At 54.6% G+C, this 18,196-nt stretch overlaps 1 protein-coding gene across 1 annotated transcript in view; it reads right to left on the bottom strand.

The window, feature by feature from the left end:
• Positions 1–601: 601 nt before the first annotated feature.
• The window catches only part of LOC119106021 (NACHT and WD repeat domain-containing protein 2), a gene marked incomplete at its 5' end in the record, with an annotated part of 37,543 nt that continues 19,948 nt past the window's right edge, over positions 602–18,196 (bottom strand). Inside the window, 13 exon segments of the mRNA XM_037229616.1 lie at positions 602–686; positions 1,253–1,432; positions 2,019–2,164; positions 4,286–4,453; positions 4,885–5,103; positions 6,927–7,095; positions 8,036–8,172; positions 9,019–9,135; positions 9,666–9,777; positions 10,716–10,870; positions 11,431–11,629; positions 12,224–12,344; positions 14,600–14,789. Coding sequence (XP_037085511.1) covers positions 602–686; positions 1,253–1,432; positions 2,019–2,164; positions 4,286–4,453; positions 4,885–5,103; positions 6,927–7,095; positions 8,036–8,172; positions 9,019–9,135; positions 9,666–9,777; positions 10,716–10,870; positions 11,431–11,629; positions 12,224–12,344; positions 14,600–14,789 — 1,998 coding nt within the window.

Below are 18,196 nucleotides of genomic sequence, written 5' to 3' on the forward strand. Positions count from 1 at the left end.
AACACACGCATGTCCCTTTGGGAAAAATATTTTAAAACAACCACGCAACGCTGTATCCACTCGCATGCCAAAACCACTTTAGGCGAGAGACGGGAAAAACTGCGTTCTCCAAAAGCGCCAAGAACTTGCGCGCTCTCTTCAGCATGATGTACCAAACGTGCTTATTAGACCGTCACAACCATTTGCTCCCACGCCGTAAAATATCAGAGCCAATCAATCTATCTTGTCGATCTTCACTTCTGTGCGAGATTGATAAGATATCAAGTGTATCTTCCCACAATAGGGAATAAAATACTTTCGACGTTTGCCTTGCATCCTCCCAGCATGAAGCCAAAGCTGCACAATAACCCACTAAAGCATTGAGGAGATCCGAAGTACGTGATGATTTTGAATGAAGCTTCGTGCCGGCTAATATGCTATTTATGACATACGCACACCCTAGGCCGCCTTTCTAGGGAATGCATCCATTTTCGAAACAGTATCGGCAGAAAAAACGGTAAAATGCTTACGATACACAACTTCATACAAAGCGCTGTCGATTGGTTGAAGTGAGACCGTCACCCATGACGTCATACACAAGCAGGCCGTGCTGTTGAACAGCTCAGTCTTCATCTGCTGTTACCGGGTCGGCGAAGTGGATGACTTGCTTCGCTGCCTCCTCCGCAGCCGTCCACGACTCTTCGCTCCTGTAAGGCCAAACGCTCACGGTCAAACAACCGGCGGCAGCTTTCGCCAGCGGGCGACGCAGCCTCTGCAAAGGTAAGTAGTAATTGGAATGATACGCATTTTTAGTAAAAACACACCATTATTGATCGCAAATGAGACAAGCTATTTCGTTAACGCTCAACTCCAAGGAAAATGGTTCGTCCGACCGTATACAAAAGAATGGATATCATAAGACGTTGCCAATATCTAATAATAATGCATCGTAATGAGTGCAAACGTTCACGAATCATGAGCTAGAATTCCGCGCATCGTAAAAGTAAGCAATTTAGGATATACACACATAATGACTTAGGAGGCAACAGGCTGCTCACAGGTCGACATACGGCTGAAATGTGATACAAACAGAGGTGAAGACGCAGTACGCTGCTGACCGACACCTATAACACCTGTAGCGCTGGAGCCGCGGTCAACCCCCCCCCCCCCCGCCCCTCATGAGCCACACAAGATGGCGGCCGCGCGATCCCGCCTAATCATCGCACAATCACGTGGGCGCCGGAGCACACCGTTATTATCGCCGGCCACTCACCTGGACGGCAGGCGAGTTACGTAGCCGGCCATCTCGGCCACCTTGGGGTCGGCCACGGTCAGGCAGGTCAGGCAGCCGTCCACCGTGCCCAGCACGATGCTCTTGCCGTCGTCGGAGCTGTTGATGGCCGTGAGCTCGGCCGGCACGCGGTAGTTGGCCACCATCTTGCCGTCGTTCATTCTGAAGAAGGCGGCGGGTGGGACGAGTGGCTTGTAGTTGTCATGGAGCATTTATTCGTATGGTAGTGCGTTCAGCGGTACGGGCTAAGCAGCATGACAGTCACCGGTTCCGAAACGCAGCCGTATGCCGTAAACCCGAGTCGCCATGTAAGTGACATATTGTTATTCATTCGTCATGCAGTAATTGCGTCAGCTGTTACCCCGCGGATGTTGGCGAGAGCGCTCAATAAGCGTGTCGCTAAAAGACGTGACACTTCTTCAAAACGCAAGCCACTTTAGAAAACCGTTGGATCAACAGCGTATTGCCATTTCTCAAATTTGTATGGCTACGCTACAAGTCAACTCTGTACGTAATACAACGGGATTCGTGTGCCCAGGACAAAAGTGCTCGGGAAGTCTACGTCCCACCAATAAAATGCACTCAAACAAGACGTAGTGGCTGCATGTGAACCATTCATAGCCACCACGCACACAGCGCAAGAGCGAGTCGTTTTTACTGACATGAACCAGACCCGCTAATGCTCCACAGCAGCTGTCTGTGGCAGCCACGCCGTCTGGGGTCACGCTGGGAACCGGCCGAGCCTGACCTGAACACCCGGAGCGTCTTGCTGCCGCTGTGGTAGTAGAGGACGTAGCGGTCCGTCTTGGTGAACCTAGTGATGACGCTGAAGACGCCCTGAGCCACGCGCGGAATCAGCGTCCGCACGCTGGTGCCGTGGCGGAGTTCGATCACCTATCAACATACAACAAGCCACGTCCAATGCAGCACGAATTCGCGAGGGAAAAATGAATCATTTTCAGGTCGGTGTAATTCACCTCCGGGTCTTCCGACGTATCTGCTGAGCCTTTCAGCAGGTCGGTGTGGGTGTCGGGCTGCTGGATGAGGATTCGCTTTGTACCGGAGCTGACGTTTCCTTTTTCAACTCAGCTTCAAGCGTGGGTGCGAAAACTATGTAGGGGTTTGAGGTAGTGGCATTGCTCAGGGGAGGCTTTGGGGCTACGCTCCCCCCCCCCCCCCCACCCAGTGCTATATGGCGTGGGTCACCCTGGAGCCGAAGACCCCCAGTACTTTTTGGTAGCCTAAAATACCTGTGAAACGTTTGAACATATAACGGCCCTTGATAAATCCAGCCAGGGTTTCGAGCCGGAAAAGGGTCCTCCGAATGCAGCATAGGGACGAAAGCGACGAAAAAAGGGGGCTCCTGTGACCCTTGACTGAAAGGGCCTTCATGATTCGATTTGGTCTCAGTCTGGCAAAGTCCTGGCCACGCCACTGATCTGAGGGGCCAGATTGCAAACTGAACATCGCCATCGCCCCTGAGGTCTGCAAACTTCATTCGATGGCAAACTTAGATCCGTTTTGTGGAAATTTTTAATTGAGATCAAATTGGTCCACAAGAACGCCACAGCATTTTGAACAAAAATGTCTGACAAGTGGCAGCAACGATCTGCCATTCAATGTCCAACTCACCACAAGTCAAGCATAAAAAAGCCCGAACTAACCGGCAAAACTCTTCCAGTGCCCCAATATCACGTACCAAAGCATTTTATGATTACCGAAGATCACTTAAGGTCAAGTTGGGTCAGGGAATGACCTAACCGTGCCTAAAACTTTGACTTGAATCCCACCCAACGTGCCTTCACTTTCAGTTGTTCTACAATTACTGTCAGGAAAAGGGCGAAGTGACAGGACACTTTCTGGATAAGGTTCAGTAGCTTTAAACATACCCCTAGCATGGCTTATATAAAAGTCCAAGTTGGCCAAAGTGGGTCAAGTAACAATGATGTGGTTTTGGTTGGTGATGCTGTCATTAACATTCGCTGTCGTCTTTCGCTACGCGCCAGCAACGGATCAGGAGGCGACGACAGGTCAATGTTATTGTGACCTTAAGACCTTGACATATACTTGTGACCCCTCTGACCTAAACATGTTGGGCTGGAGCGTCGTAATCTACCGTAACGGCCACACAAATAGGCCAGCTTCTGTCGTACACACATGGCATTGTGAACACTTTTGAAGATTCAAACAAGAATGCGACGTGAGCCTACGCCCCATATCACGTTGCAATCCAATGGGAGAGTTTTGTCGTACATTTATCGTACAGGCATAGCCTTGAATGACTTAGACAACAACATCTAGAACACGCAGGTTGTTGACATGTACTTAGCCTTTAGAGCTTTCAAATCCTCGAAGCCACGGCAAAACTTGTGCCATCAGAGCAAATGTACTACTCTTTTTTCGTTGATCCATCCTGCAGTGACATGATTACCTCATTCTCTAAGCAAAACCAAAAAAATATTCGAATGAACTTGCTCGCGCAACAAGGACAGTCCCATTGCACCGCGTGCGGGAAAATGGCCCGGGGCTGTCGGGCTCGGCGCCAGGTCTCCGCCAGCGCTGTCCTTAGGTGTCATCCCACAACGGAGACCACCATCGTAGGCAGCTTAACGCGCCACGCGAGCCGTCAGCTCCTCGTCCCAGCCGGACGTGCTATTAGCACCACTGAAGCTCAGGCCGGCGCCGGCGGACAGACCGTCAGCACCGCGGACCTCTCGACCACGTGACTGTCCGCACCGCAGACCTCTCGGCCACCGGACTGTCAGCACCGCAGACTTCTCGGCCACGTGGCCGTCAGCACCGCAGACCTCTCGACCACGTGACCGTCAGTACCGCAGACCTCTCGACCACGTGACTGCCAGCACCGCAGACCTCTCGGCCACATGACTATCAGCACCGCAGACCTCTCGACCACGTGACCGTCAGCACCGCGGGCTGCCAGCACCGCAGACCTCTCGACCACGTGACTATCAGCACCACAGACCTTTCGGTCACCAGGTGGTCAGCCCAACTGACCTCCAGACCGCCGCGGGCCGGCGCGAACAGGCCGTGACGGCCGTCGCGCGTGACCGAGCCGTTCCAGCGCGGCACCGAGCGCAGGAAGCGGCGCGTGCGCACGTCCAGCAGGTTACCCTTGTCCGAGTCGATCAGCGCCACCTGCGACGGCTTGTTGGGCATCACCACCTGGCGGGCGGTGCGGAGGGCTGGTGAAACATCACGCGAAGACACGCAGAAGTAACGGTAACTGCTGGCGCGGCCGCTGCCGCGACAGACCGGAGGTCAATGAAATGGTCATGCACTGGGGGTGTTTAGCTTGGCTTCCTGACAATGCGCCTTTTGAGATCATGGTTTTTGCAAGTGGTTTTTACCACGCTTCCTTCCTCAGAGGTGGCGCGGTAAAACGAGGGCCACGGACATATTTGTCGGGTCCTGTTTGGAATTCTCCGTGTCGGGGTGCACGCATTATTTCGCTTCCGTCCATGACATCATCACGCGGACGATAAAATCAATTGAGCATAACCATGCGCTGTCCCATTAGATGCACCGAACTAGATGCATATCCTGGTGCTATCTCCCGGCCAAAGATCAATCACTGCTGGCTGACCAGCCCTTACGATCTGGTGGAAGTCCTTGTAGTTGGAGTACTTCAGAACCATCTTGTTGATGAGCGCGCCGGTCTTGGCGTTGTGCACGAACAGCGTGTCCTTGAGCGCCTCGTTGCCAGGCAACACCAGGTGGACATTATCGGAGGTGACCACGACGCTGCGCAGGAGCCGGATCGGGTACTCGATCTGGTACAGCTGCTCGCCGGACGGGATGGTCCTGGCCGTCACCTGGTCAGTGGACGGGGCGGGGAACGCTAGACTTGGTGCACGTGCCGGCCGACGTGTGACGGGCGCTCTCGGTACACAAACGGACAATCACGCAGCAACCTCCACATCCACGTGCACATGCCGGCGGACGTGTGACGGGCGCTCTCAGTACACAAACGGACAATCACGCAGCAACCTCCACATCCACGTGCACATGCCGGCGGACGTGTGACGGGCGCTCTCGGTACACAAACGGACAATCACGCAGCAACCTCCACATCCACGTGCACATGCCGGCGGAAGTGTGACGGGCGCTCCCGATACATAAATGGACAATCACGCAGTAACCTCCACATCCACGTGCATGTGCCGGCGGACGTGTGACGGGCGCTCCCGATACACAAACGGACAATCACGCAGCAACCTCCACATCCACGTGCACATGCCGGCGGACGTGTCACGGGCGCTCCCGATACACAAACGGACAATCACGCAGTAACCTCCACATCCACGTGCATGTGCCGGCGGACGTGTGACGGGCGCTCCCGATACACAAACGGACAGCCAGGCAGTGACCTCCCCATCCACGTGCACATGCCGGCGGACGTGTGACGGGCGCTCCCGATACACAAACGGACAGCCAGGCAGTGACCTCCCCATCCACGTGCACATGCCGGCGGACGTGTGACGGGCGCTATCGGTACACAAACGGACAACCACGCAGTAACCTTCCCATCCTTCCTTCACCCATTACTGCAGGATGTACATTGACAACGGGTGGGCGCCCGGGGGGAACCCCGCGTGGTCAGGGATCGGTACGACCCGGTGATACCTAATGACGCACAAGTGTACTTAGAAAGATCCGTCGCTTTCCTTTGCAGATGTAGGTCAGTGATGTGCAGGACGGGCGCAATCACTGCTCCCATTACTTCCACTAACATTTGTCATTTAGATGGGCGCGAATAACCAATGCGAGAGACGCGCCTTTAAAACTCAATAACAAACTAATTAACTATATTTTAGGTGCTCGTAAGTCAATAACCAGGCTGCAGTGGGGCAATATTTAGTCACTTGAGCACCATGGATGTTTATATTTTTCATACCATCCATGCCGGCTCCAGATTCACTGTTTGTTGCCCCTCCCCTGCTCAACATCGGCCAGTCAGCATCGAACCGGAATCTAGTCAACTCGGCATCTGGGCATCAGGCTTGGTAAATTGACCGGGCAGGTCAGGCGTAGTGTTCAGGGTCAAACGACAACGCATTACCAATGCAACAACATGCTTGGCGTGGTGCAATAGGGAGCCATGAGTCTGGTAGCCTGTATTTAATTTACATCCTTGGCATTCAACCAAATGAGCTTTAGAATACCGCCAACCTGCGAGATGAGGCGGTGCGGGACCAGCGCTGAGTGACCGCATACTGTTAACACCAGCGTGACCAGCGCTGGGTGGCCGCATACTGTGAACACCAGCGTGACCAGCGCTGGGTGGCCGCATACTGTGAACACCAGCGTGACCAGCGCTGGGTGGCCGCATACTGTGAACACCAGCGTGACCAGCGCTGGGTGGCCGCATACTGTGAACACCAGCGTGACCAGCGCTGGGTGGCCGCATACTGTGAACACCAGCGTGACCAGCGCTGGGTGGCCGCATACTGTGAACACCAGCGTGACCAGCGCTGGGTGGCCGCATACTGTGAACACCAGCGTGACCAGCGCTGGGTGGCCGCATACTGTGAACACCGGCGTGACCAGCGCTGGGTGGCCGTATGCTGTGAACACCAGCGTGACCAGCGCTGGGTGGCCGCATACCCTTCACATTACCAAATGCCGCCATACTCACCACGCATCGGCTGTCTCCGATGGAGCCCGTCTTGCAGACGGACAGAAACTTGGTGTCCTTGTCGAACAGGGTCAGCTGCTTCACGTTCTTCTCCTCGGTGCGGAAGAGCACCTCGCCGGTCGTCACGTTCCAGATCAAGATGTTTCCCGACTCGGTGTTGACGATGTAGCTGTGTGTGCAGGACGACATGGGGACACCAGTGGGCAGCGTAAGCTGATGAAAATGGCGTCATCACATTTGGTACCCTTTGGTCGCATTCGTTACAGATGCATGGTGAGCATGAGTAACAGTTGGCAACGCTGGCGTGTCTTGTCGCAGCGGCAAGGCGGAGCCGGAGGTGTAGATCGGAGGGCAGGTTACAGGAGTTTGCCGACGCTCGGTGAAGAGGTGAGCCAAGAAAAGGGGCGGGGCCACCGGGCCGGCGCGTGCGTGGCGCCTGGCCGGGGTGCCGTTCAGGCGGCACCGCAACCCGCGTATGTGTCTGACACATAGGAAGGAGTGGTCTGAGCGGCCTGGAGTTACACGCCACAGTCTATGGCTGCTGCCAATATGAAGACAGCATAACGCGTCATCGATCAAACAAAATAAACACATTCAGGCAAAGCACAAGAGCATAAACAGGCATGCCTTTAGTGCTGGGCAGCGTAACCATGGGAACGTGAACCAAGCCAAGGCCTAAAACCATTCGTTCCAACAATGTTGTGGGTTAGCGTTGGTTGGGGAGAGTAGAACCAATATTTCAAAGAGTGCGGTGGTGTATTAAACTGTCCTGTGCCCATGGCGTCTTCCATTAGCGTCACCACAGCCTTGGGTCATTACAAGCAACAGGTCAGGTCAGCATGTAACCTTGTGAACCTACCCTGACGTCGGTGGTGACCTCCGAGTCACAACAGCCGGATAGGTGACCCCTGGCCATTTTGACAGGTGACCCCATGTTCAGCGGATCTGTTGTCAGTGGTGACCTCCGAGTCACAACAGCCGGATAGGTGACCCCTGGCCATTCTGACAGGTGACCCCACGTTCATCGGATCTGTTGTCGGTGGTGACTCCGCGCTCGTCAAAACAGCGTGAGAAGTCAGCCCGGGCTCCAGCTGACACGTGACTCTGACCTGCCGTCGGTGGTGACCTCGGCGTGGGTGACGATGGCGCCGAGCGGCGAGTCCGCCAGCCGGTTGAGCAGCTTGCCCAGCTTCAGGTGCCAGATGCCCACGCAGCTGCGCGCCACCGTCACGGCAATGTCGCGCCTCTGACGTCACAGCACCGGCCCGTCACACGCGCGCCCCGCTCAGCCCGGCGTCCGGGTCAGAGTCACGGCACCGGCGCCGGGGTCAGAGTCACGGCACCGGCGCCGGGTCAGAGTCACGGCACCGGCACCGGGTCAGAGTCACGGCACCGGTGCCGGGATCAGAATCACGGCACCGGCGCCGGGTCAGAGTCACGGCACCGACGCCGGGGTCAGAGTCACGGCACCGGCGCCGGGGTCAGAGCCACGGCACCGGCGCCGGGGTCAGAGTCACGGCACCGGCGCCGGGTCAGAGTCACGGCACCGGCGCCGGGGTCAGTCACGGCACTGGAGCCGGAGTCAGAGTCACGGCACCGACGCCGGCGTCAGAGTCACGGCACCGGCTGACCCGATCCGAATCATCCACGACATGTCTGGATTGAAGTTTTTGAAAGTTTTGATAATATTGAAAGTCAGCCGTGACGATGTGTAGACGCAGTGCTGAGCCGAATTTAAGCTTCGTAGCGTTTAGGATTAGCAGAACAGCCTAGAATGGCTGTTTGTTGGACACTAAGAATGTCGCCTAAGGGTGCGCATCACAATGGGTCGCTATTAAAGAGCTGTATTCCTCACGGGATATCCCGGTCACCAACGCGCATGAAGCCTCCGAATTGTGATGTTGTTACTCCATCCTGCCAAACGTTTCTCGTGTTTTACTGGTCGTTTTCTATTTATCCAAGTCTCGCTGTGGCTGATGAGTCACTGAGTGAAAGATCTCGCAAGGACGGCATCGAGAGGCCGAAGCCGGTCGGCTCGATCCAGGGTGATCGCGTGGGGGCGCGATCGACCACCTGGACGGGTTCACTTCACCTGGGAGAGGCTGATGGAGTCCACCTGCATCTCGTGCCGGTCGATGTGGTACACCTGCTCGAAGATGTTGTTGATGTTCCACACCTTGACCGTCCGGTCCAGCGATGAAGTGATGACCTGCAGGCAACACACAGACACCCAAGTACGGACAGAAGCTTTTAAACAAGGTCGGCAGTGTGGTTCAGCAAAATGACTGTGTCAAACGACGAGCCTGCATGTGCACTCCTGCAGGGTGATGAGATGGGCAATGGGATACAATAAGCGGAGCGTGGAGTGGTGCCCAGTCTCTGACTACGTCACGGCAGCCATTCAAATTTCTGGACATTTAGAAAACAGCTGTGTTTCAGCCGGTGGATCAGCCTCAGTGGATGCTCCAGTACAGCTGTGCTTCAGTTGCATTGGGGCCATTTGTGGCACAGATGTCGGCTTTTGAGGGTGAACTTGGACACTCGGTCTCACCGAGACAGACGCATGGTCAGAAATTGCGGAGCCACACGTCACCACCACAACGTTTATCTGCAAGGGTTTCTCGCAGTTGAGAATACACCAGCCCTCTTCCCATCCGTGATAAGGTAGTCATCTACCCGAGAGTAAGCATGCCCTGATGGGGGGGGGGGGGGGGGCGAGGGAAGGGGAACTGCGCTGACCGAGTTCCACGTGCCGACGGTGAGTGACGTCGTGTGGATGATGCGGCCGAAGTGGGCGTCCAACACCTTCATCAGCTTACAGGTCTGCAAACTCCACACGTACAGACTCTTCCTGAAACGAATACCCGACAATGGGACAGGGAAATGTCAAATATTCTCTCATCTAACTGCACTCAGTGTTTGATCCGGGTTCTGCATACTCAGGAACTCCCCTGCCACATGAACACCGGCCCCCTATTCGCCGGAGAACTAAATCGCAATAAGAGCGACAGCCAGCACCGCGCACAAGAGAAATGCGATCACACGTGAATAAAATAACCCCGACAGTTACCTATATCGCTTGCGTAATCGTACACCCCGTCACCGGTACTGCGCCTGTCAGACCCGGACACGGCGCGAGCACGCCCGGATCTGAGCCAACGCAACCGTCCACAACCGCAGCCCCGGCTCGTCATCCCATGTAACCGGACCGGTGTTGAGCGCGGAGCCCCGCCGTGACCCAGGGATCTCCTCCTATGACCCGTAGAGACCAACCGTGACCCGGGGAGCCCCGCCGTGACTCGGGGAGCCCCTCTCCTGTGACCCGGGGAGCCCTGCCGTGACTCGGGGATCCCCTCCCATGACCTGTAGAGATCAGCTGTAACCCGGGGAGCCCCGCCGTGACCCGGGGATCCCCGCCGTGACCCGGGGATCCCCGCCGTGACCCGGGGAGCCCCGCCGTGACCCGGGGAGCCCCGCCGTGACCCGGGGAGCCCCTCTCCCGTGACCCGGGGATCCCCGCCGTGACCCGGGGAGCCCCGCCGTGACCCGGGGATCCCCGCCGTGACCCGGGGAGCCCCTCTCCCGTGACCCGGGGATCCCCGCCGTGACCCGGGGAGCCCCGCCGTGACCCGGGGAGCCCCGCCGTGACTCGGGGAGCCCCTCTCCCGTGACCCGGGGATCCCCGCCGTGACCCGGGGATCCCCGCCGTGACCCGGGGAGCCCCGCCGTGACTCGGGGAGCCCCTCTCCCGTGACCTGGGGAGCTCGGGCGTGACCCGCAGTGACTGACCTGACGCCGGCAATGGCGTAGTCCTTCTCCAGGCTGAGCACACACGAGTTGGACCGCATCGGTCGCGAGCTGACGTTGCGGATTCCGTGCGGCAGCAGGAGGCTGGTGCACGGCCGCCTCTTGCTGTCCGTCACGGTCGTCCTCAGGTCCCAGATCTGGCGAGGCCGAGAGATCAGCAGAGGCTGAGGACCTCTCAAGCCGCAAACGTTCGCGCCCCACTTGGGTAATCAAGGTTATGCCGTACAAGCGAAAGGAGCCGTGTTGTAAGTGGTGCGACAAAGGTTTTTGCCGAAGACTTGGTCCCCACTCGCAGGCTTTACTCGGTGTACTGGCCACCGGGCATATCATATGTACATTGCAAGACTGCATGTATGAACAGGGAAGGTGGCCTTTGTACCTCTCTGCATCACGTTATGTGAAGTACAGTTTTTTTTTTACAGTCGCTATGCTGACTTATGATCTAACGCACAATTTCAAATGTACTACGATACAATCCTGATCCCGGCAATATTCTCTCAGCAACCATTTTCAGGATTCATTAGTTCCCCATTGTACACATAGTCGTTGTACACCTGAAGTGTTTGAACTGCCTTTGAGACAGCACAAGGGCTCATTTTCATTGGCTGCGCCATATTTCATCGGCTAAATGTCTCCGCGAGGGGCATCTCTGTCCAGTTCGCCCGTGACAGTGGCTGCATCAGCCACGGGCGCGCACCTGGAACCCCTGCATGAAGGTGCCGAGCAGGTAGGCGCCGTTGTCCTCCAGCTGCAGCTGCAGCAGGGGCTGCCTGTTCTCCAGCAACTCCAGCTGGGAGTAGCGCTGGCGGCCGCGGCTCAGTACCGCCACGCCCAGGTCGTCGTCGCCCTGGCACGTAAACACGCGGCCCCGGCCGGGCATCTCCGTCACCAGGGCGCTGGCGGCGCGGCCGGCCGACCAGGTCAGATTGCGCGCGTGCAGTGGACTAGTCGGTCGGGGATAACCTCAACTTATGATGCAAAACTCTGCCCCTGCTCGAGCAGACTCGCCGGGCGGGGGACGGTCGTTAGCGCATGGAGACGAACAGGCGGCGCGGAGGTGCGATTCCCTGCTCTGTCGGGTCAACACGTGGGCCAGCGCCGGCAGGCGGGAGGCTGGCATCTCGCAACAACCCAGCAACGAGCAGCGATCACGAATTAGAGCGGAAACAAGATAAGATGAGGTGTCATTCAGGTTTCCGCTCCCATCGGTCCAATATGTTACCTGTGTAAAGGGCAGTTGGAATCACGGAGAACATATTACTTTCCGCCGCCAATTTAGAGCTCCCTGGCCACCATTTCATTAAATTTGTATCGGTGATATCGCTGCCATTCTGAGAAAGTGGCGCACGCAATAAAACTGAAAGTTCCGAGAGCGGCTGACTGCAGGGTGTTTCCAGTGCGAGAGTGAATGACAACAGCTTCACAATTACGCCATGCCATTCCGATCAGTCAGCGATCACCAACAATGGCGACGTGTCTCGGACGCTGACCTGAAGAATTCCAGAGGCTCCAGTACCCGGCCTTCCAGAACGGACGCCAGACGCATCCTGTTCGGATCGTCGCTCGTTCGGTAGATGGTCGAGTGTTCACTCTCGGACACAAAGTCCATCGCTGTCGGACAAAGGCGGGCCGGGTGCCGACGTAAGCCGCGGACCGGGGCCGTCGACCCGCCAGCGCACCACCAGCAGAGCGGGCTTTTGACGGATTCACACTGCTGACTGGAGGCGTCCGTGTTGACTCACAACTCAAGCACACACACGCGGTTCACAAAACAATGTCAATACTTAATCTAGTCAGATCCACCTTGCAGCACACTCGGTTATACGGTGGGATGTCCTGATACGCGCAGGGAGACGCATGATGCTACAGCATACCAACCATCATAATGCTACACTTTACCAGCCCAGGGAAGGGACGGAAGCGTCACCGGCACGCTGGTTGGTATTAGCGAAGCAGCCACGACCGGCACTGTCACTGGTCAGGATCACACAACGCCCCAGGGCCCGACGGCCACGCCCCGGATGCCACAACTGAACCAGCGCTCCTTCACTCTTCGAAGCATCAACCGACGGCTTTCATCACTACGCAGAACTACGTAAACTTCTACTACTAGACCAACTCTCTCTTAGTCAGCTGCCTCTAATGCCTGAACTTGAGTGCCTGTTTATCAACTGCGTGCATCTGGTTCGTGCAGTCCATAAGTCCTAACTTTGAAGTTACTCGTTAAGTTTGGTGAAAGTACCGCTTCAAGATTGCCAGTTTCAAGCATCGTACCGAGCTCAATGGATCTGAAGTAAGGCCTTGCTTGCCGCTTTCCCCCTCCCTCCACCAGTTCAACCACTTCCCATCAATTTCGACCACAGGTCACGTAGATGGCACTCAATAATAAGACCAAGCGAGCGGCAGCGGCTATTCGGCGACCCCCGACAGCTGCCCTGCGCACCTCCTCCCTCACAGCGCTGCACCAGCCGCCGCCCGTAAATCGGCGTCCGGACGTACCGAGCACCTGGTGTCCGGTGATGTTGTCCCAGACGTTCCGAGCACCTGGTGTCCGGTGATGTTGTCCCAGACGTTCCGAGCACCTGGTGTCCGGTGATGTTATCCCAGACGTTCCGAGCACCTGGTGTCCGGTGATGTTGTCCTAGACGTTCCGAGCACCTGGTGTCCGGTGATGTTATCCCACACGTACCGAGCACCTGGTGTCCAGTAGTGTTGTCCCAAACGTACCGAACACCTGGTCTTTCGTGGTGTTGTCCTATACGCACCGCGCACCTGGTGTCCGGTGATGTTGTCCCAGACGTTCCGAGCACCTGGTGTCCGGTAATGTTATCCCACACGTACCGAGCACCTGGTGTCCAGTAGTGTTGTCCCAAACGTACCAAACACCTGGTCTTTCGTGGTGTTATCCCATACGTACCGCGCACCTGGTGTCCGGTGATGTTGTCCCAGACGTTCCGAGCACCTGGTATCCGGTGATGTTATCCCACACGTACCGAGCACCTGGTGTCCAGTAGTGTTGTCCCAAACGTACCGAGCACCTGGCCTTTCGTGGTGTTGTCCCATACGTACCGCGCACCTGGTGTCCGGTGATGTTGTCCCACACGTACCGAGCACCTGGTGTCCAGTAGTGTTGTCCCAAACGTACCGAACACCTGGTCTGTCGTGGTGTTGTCCCATACGTACCGCGCACCTGATGTCCGGTGATGTTGTCCCACACGTACCGAGCACCTGGTGTCCGGTGATGTTGTCCCACACGTACCGAGCACCTGGTGTCCGGTGATGTTGTCCCACACGTACCGAGCACCTGGTGTCCAGTAGTGTTGTCCCAAACGTACCGAACACCTGGTCTTTCGTGGTGTTGTCCCATACGTACCGCGCACCTGGTGTCGGGTGATGTTGTCCCACACGTACCGAGCACTTGGTGTCCGGTGATGTTGTCCCACACGTACCGAGCACCTGGTGTCCGGTGATGTTGTCCACACGTACCGAGCACCTGGTGTCCAGTAGTGTTGTCCCAAACGTACCGAACACCTGGTCTTTCGTGGTGTTGTCCCATACGTACCGCGCACCTGGTGTCCGGTGATGTTGTCCCACACTTACCGAGCACCTGGTGTCCGGTGATGTTGTCCCACACGTACCGAGCACCTGGCGTCCGGTGGTGTTGTCCTAGACGTACCGAGCACCTGGCGCTCAGTGGCATCGTCCCATACGTACCGAGCACCTGGTGTCCCGTGATGTTGTCCCACACGTACTGAGCACCTGGTGTCCCGTGATGTTGTCCCACACGTACCGAGCACCTGGTGTCCGGTGGTGTTGTCCTAGACGTACTGAACATCTGGCGTCCGGTGATGTTGTCCCAGACGTACCGAGCACCTGGTGTCCGGTGGTGTTGTCCCAACGTTCGAGCTCCTGGCCTCGCAGGTCGAACAGCACGCTGCCCGCCTGGCTGTAGATCACCAGTCGGCTGTTGGAGAGCTGGGTGCCCACGATGTCATACTCCGGGTGCGGGTTCTCCACCACCACGTACTCGCTGGTCATCAGGTTGATAGCTACCGTCTGCGAACAGGATCAATAGTAGCAGGGGCGGCCAGATGGACAGTCAATAGTTCCAGGAAGTGATCGGGTAGACACGACCGATAGTGATGGGAGGTAGTCAGGTGGGCAGAGTCAAGGGTCAAAATAAGGTTAGATGGACTGGGTCAGTAGTCGCAGACAGCGGTCGGTTGGATACGGTGGATAATCGCGAAAGGTGGACCGAATCGGACCGGATCTGCAGCCACCCGGAGTGATAAGAAGTCAGGGAGAGAAGGCCAGCAGCCACAGGGGATGATCAGGTGGGCACAGTCAATGGTTGCTTGAGGTAGTCAGATGAAGACGGTCGGCAACCGCGCGAGTTGGTCAGGTGAACGGCCAGTAGTCACAGGGGGTGAGAACAAGTCAGGTGGATGCGGTCAGCATTCACAGGGTGTGAGGAGAGGCCAGGTGAATAGGGCCGATAGTTGCAAGCATGCCACATGTGGACCATGCCAATGCTCACAGGGGGCCACAAAAGTCCAGGTGGGCGGTGTCAATGGACACAACGGCGTACAGCGGAAACAGCTCTAGAGAGCAGCCGGGGGGTGGGGGGGGGGGGGGGGAGGACGCGCACCAGGAACAACTAGGCGCTGCTGACGCGCGGCAGTTCATGGCCAGACGGTAACTGCAATATCAAGCTCTTAAAGGAGGTGTCGTTTTGCGAACAAGTTAGAGGTTTGATAATGGAAAGTGGCTAAGCCTATCTCTGAAATACGCAAAAAACATATTCTCTTCAACTTTGATCCACCTTTTTCTCAAAGTACAAGAGAGGGAAAGGCCCCAAACTGAATGGCATACAATACTCCTAGTCAGAAAGGTATCAACCTCACAACAAGTCAGTAGATTGGATCTGACGTGTGCGACCAAAGCCGACGACGGACCCCATCCGGCGTCCGATGTGAGCTGATTACACGCCATTGAGCCAAGCGTGGATGTCGCACTTGGGGGGGGGGGGGGGGGGGGGGGGTCCCACACAGCGGCCTGCGCAGTCACGCGCGTATTACATTACCTCGCCACAAACCACGTCCGACGGGAGTTCCCGACAGCGCTCCGCTCTATCGGCCAGCCGAGTTCCAATGATCAGCGGAAGGTATCTAAAGCCAGCCTCGCCCCAATGACGAGCTGAAGGTGTAAGGTGGAGCTTGCATCTTTCTTTTGTTCACATAATTGCGCGCCGGCAACGAAGGAAAACATTACTATCCTTATACCCAATATATATATATATATATATATATATATATATATATATATATATGCAAGTGTTGTTAAAGACCTTGGCGTAGGTGCATTCATAAGTTTTTTATGTTCTTGCTCCAATTTTCTGGATGGTTCTCTGCTGCGCAATGGCTCTCTGCCCACCATTAAGACTAAAAAGTAGTCCGCCGATGTTTGGCATTCATTGATTGTACTGACGGTTCGGAATGACATATTTCATGTTCAAGATTGAACATACAGCATACAAGTGACGAATATATGATTACATCTTGCAGTTAGGTATAAGAATAAGGCTTCATCAATTTCAGTTAAATATAGTTGCCAAATTGTATAGATTCTAAATTAGGTGGCTGACATTTTTTAAGGGCACAAGAATTCAAGCGGCAAAATATGTACTGAATAGTAAGATGTACCATCTATGGATGATTTCGATCGTTCCTAAATGGGGTGAAAGGTGGCTGAGGGACCGGATTGTTTGTTTTAGTTCCGGTGGCGATGTTTTGATCGTGACAGTCTTAGAAACATAAAGCTTCCTCCTGTTTAATGATGTTATGATGGTAGGGTTTCTGGTGAGGTCGTCTCGGTTGATGTTCCGGCCGTGTTTTTTTTTTGCACGTGCTCTTTTCCAGCGCCGTCAACCAAATGCATCGTCAACCATCTTGGAAGTGTAGTGGTAGTGACACCAACGCAGTTTGATTGCTTTAGAAGCCTGCAATCTCCTATGTCACAATGCAATCTGTTAACGACGTTGGTTCGTTTCAGAGGGCCAGAGTGTGCTGTGAGGTTATTTTTCATGATGAGTTTAGTGGTCGTTCTGTTTTCGTAGTAGATGGTGAGCGTTATCCTGTCGCCCTGGTTGACTGGCATGACGCTCCCAGATATCATTTTCTTGAGGATACGCTCGTCCGTCTTATACCTATAAGACATTTGATTCGGATAGAACAGCTCGATTGAAATTGTTTTATGTTTGATGGCGACAGTTTTTGTCTGATATGGAGAAATAAAGCTGCTGATCTCATGGTCGATGACGCTATGTTGGTGTCACCACCACTGCACTTTCGAGGCGGTTTACGATGCACTTGGTTGACGGCGCTGGAAAAGAGCATGTGCGAAAAGAGCACGGCCGGAACATCAACCGAGACGACCTCACCGGAAATGCTGCCGTCGTAACACCATCATCAAACAGGAAGAATCTTTATGTTCCTAAGGCTGTCACGATCAAAACATCATCGATGGAACTGAACAAGCAAACTAACCCCTCAGTCGCTCTTCACCTCATTTAGGGAAGATTGAAACCATCCGTGGGTGGTATATCTTACTATTCAGCACGTGTTTTGCTGCTTGAATTCTTACGTTCCTAAAAAATGTCAACCACCTACTTGAGACTCTGTACAATTTGGCGGTTGAACTGAACTTGGTGAAATCTAATTGCTATACCTAACTGTAATATGTAATCATATATTCGTGACTTGTATGCCGTGTGCACAACTTTGAGAATAGAATATATCATTCCGAAACGTTAGTACGATCAATAGGTGTCAAACATCGGCGAGCTACTTTTTAGTCGTAATGGTGAGCAGAGAGCCATAATTAGAAAACTAGAGCAAGAACAGAAAAAGCTTATAAAATGCACCTATGCCAAGGTCTTTATCAGCACCGACGGAAGATTATTTGCTGCCTACATATATCAACATATATGTGTGTATATATATATATATATATATATATATATATATATATATATATATATATATATATATATATATATATATATATATATGTTGATATATATTCATATATTATAAAACTGTAAGGGCTCGAGGAACGAGGAACGGAGGAATCTAAATCTAATGAGGAGCTGAAGGTATCTAAGTACCGCCTCGCTCTAATGATGAGCTTAAGGTATCTAGAGCCAGCCGCGCTCGAATGATGAGCTGAAGGTGTCTAAGATCAGCCTCGCTTCAACGAAGAGCTGAAGATCTCTAGCGCCAGCCGCGCTTCAATGAGGAGCTGAAGGTATCTAAGGCCAGTCTCACTCCAATGACGAGCTGAGGGTATCTAAGACCAGCCTCGCTCCAATAATGAGCTGAATGTATCTAAGGCCAGCCTCGTTCCAATAACGAGCTGAAGGTATCTAAGGCCAGCCTCTCTCCAATAACGGGCTGAAGGTATCT

The sequence above is a fragment of the Pollicipes pollicipes genome, unplaced genomic scaffold (genome assembly GCF_011947565.3).
Source record: "Pollicipes pollicipes isolate AB1234 unplaced genomic scaffold, Ppol_2.1 Scaffold_6138;HRSCAF=7277_pilon_pilon_pilon, whole genome shotgun sequence".
Classification (NCBI taxonomy): Eukaryota; Metazoa; Arthropoda; class Thecostraca; order Pollicipedomorpha; family Pollicipedidae; genus Pollicipes; species Pollicipes pollicipes.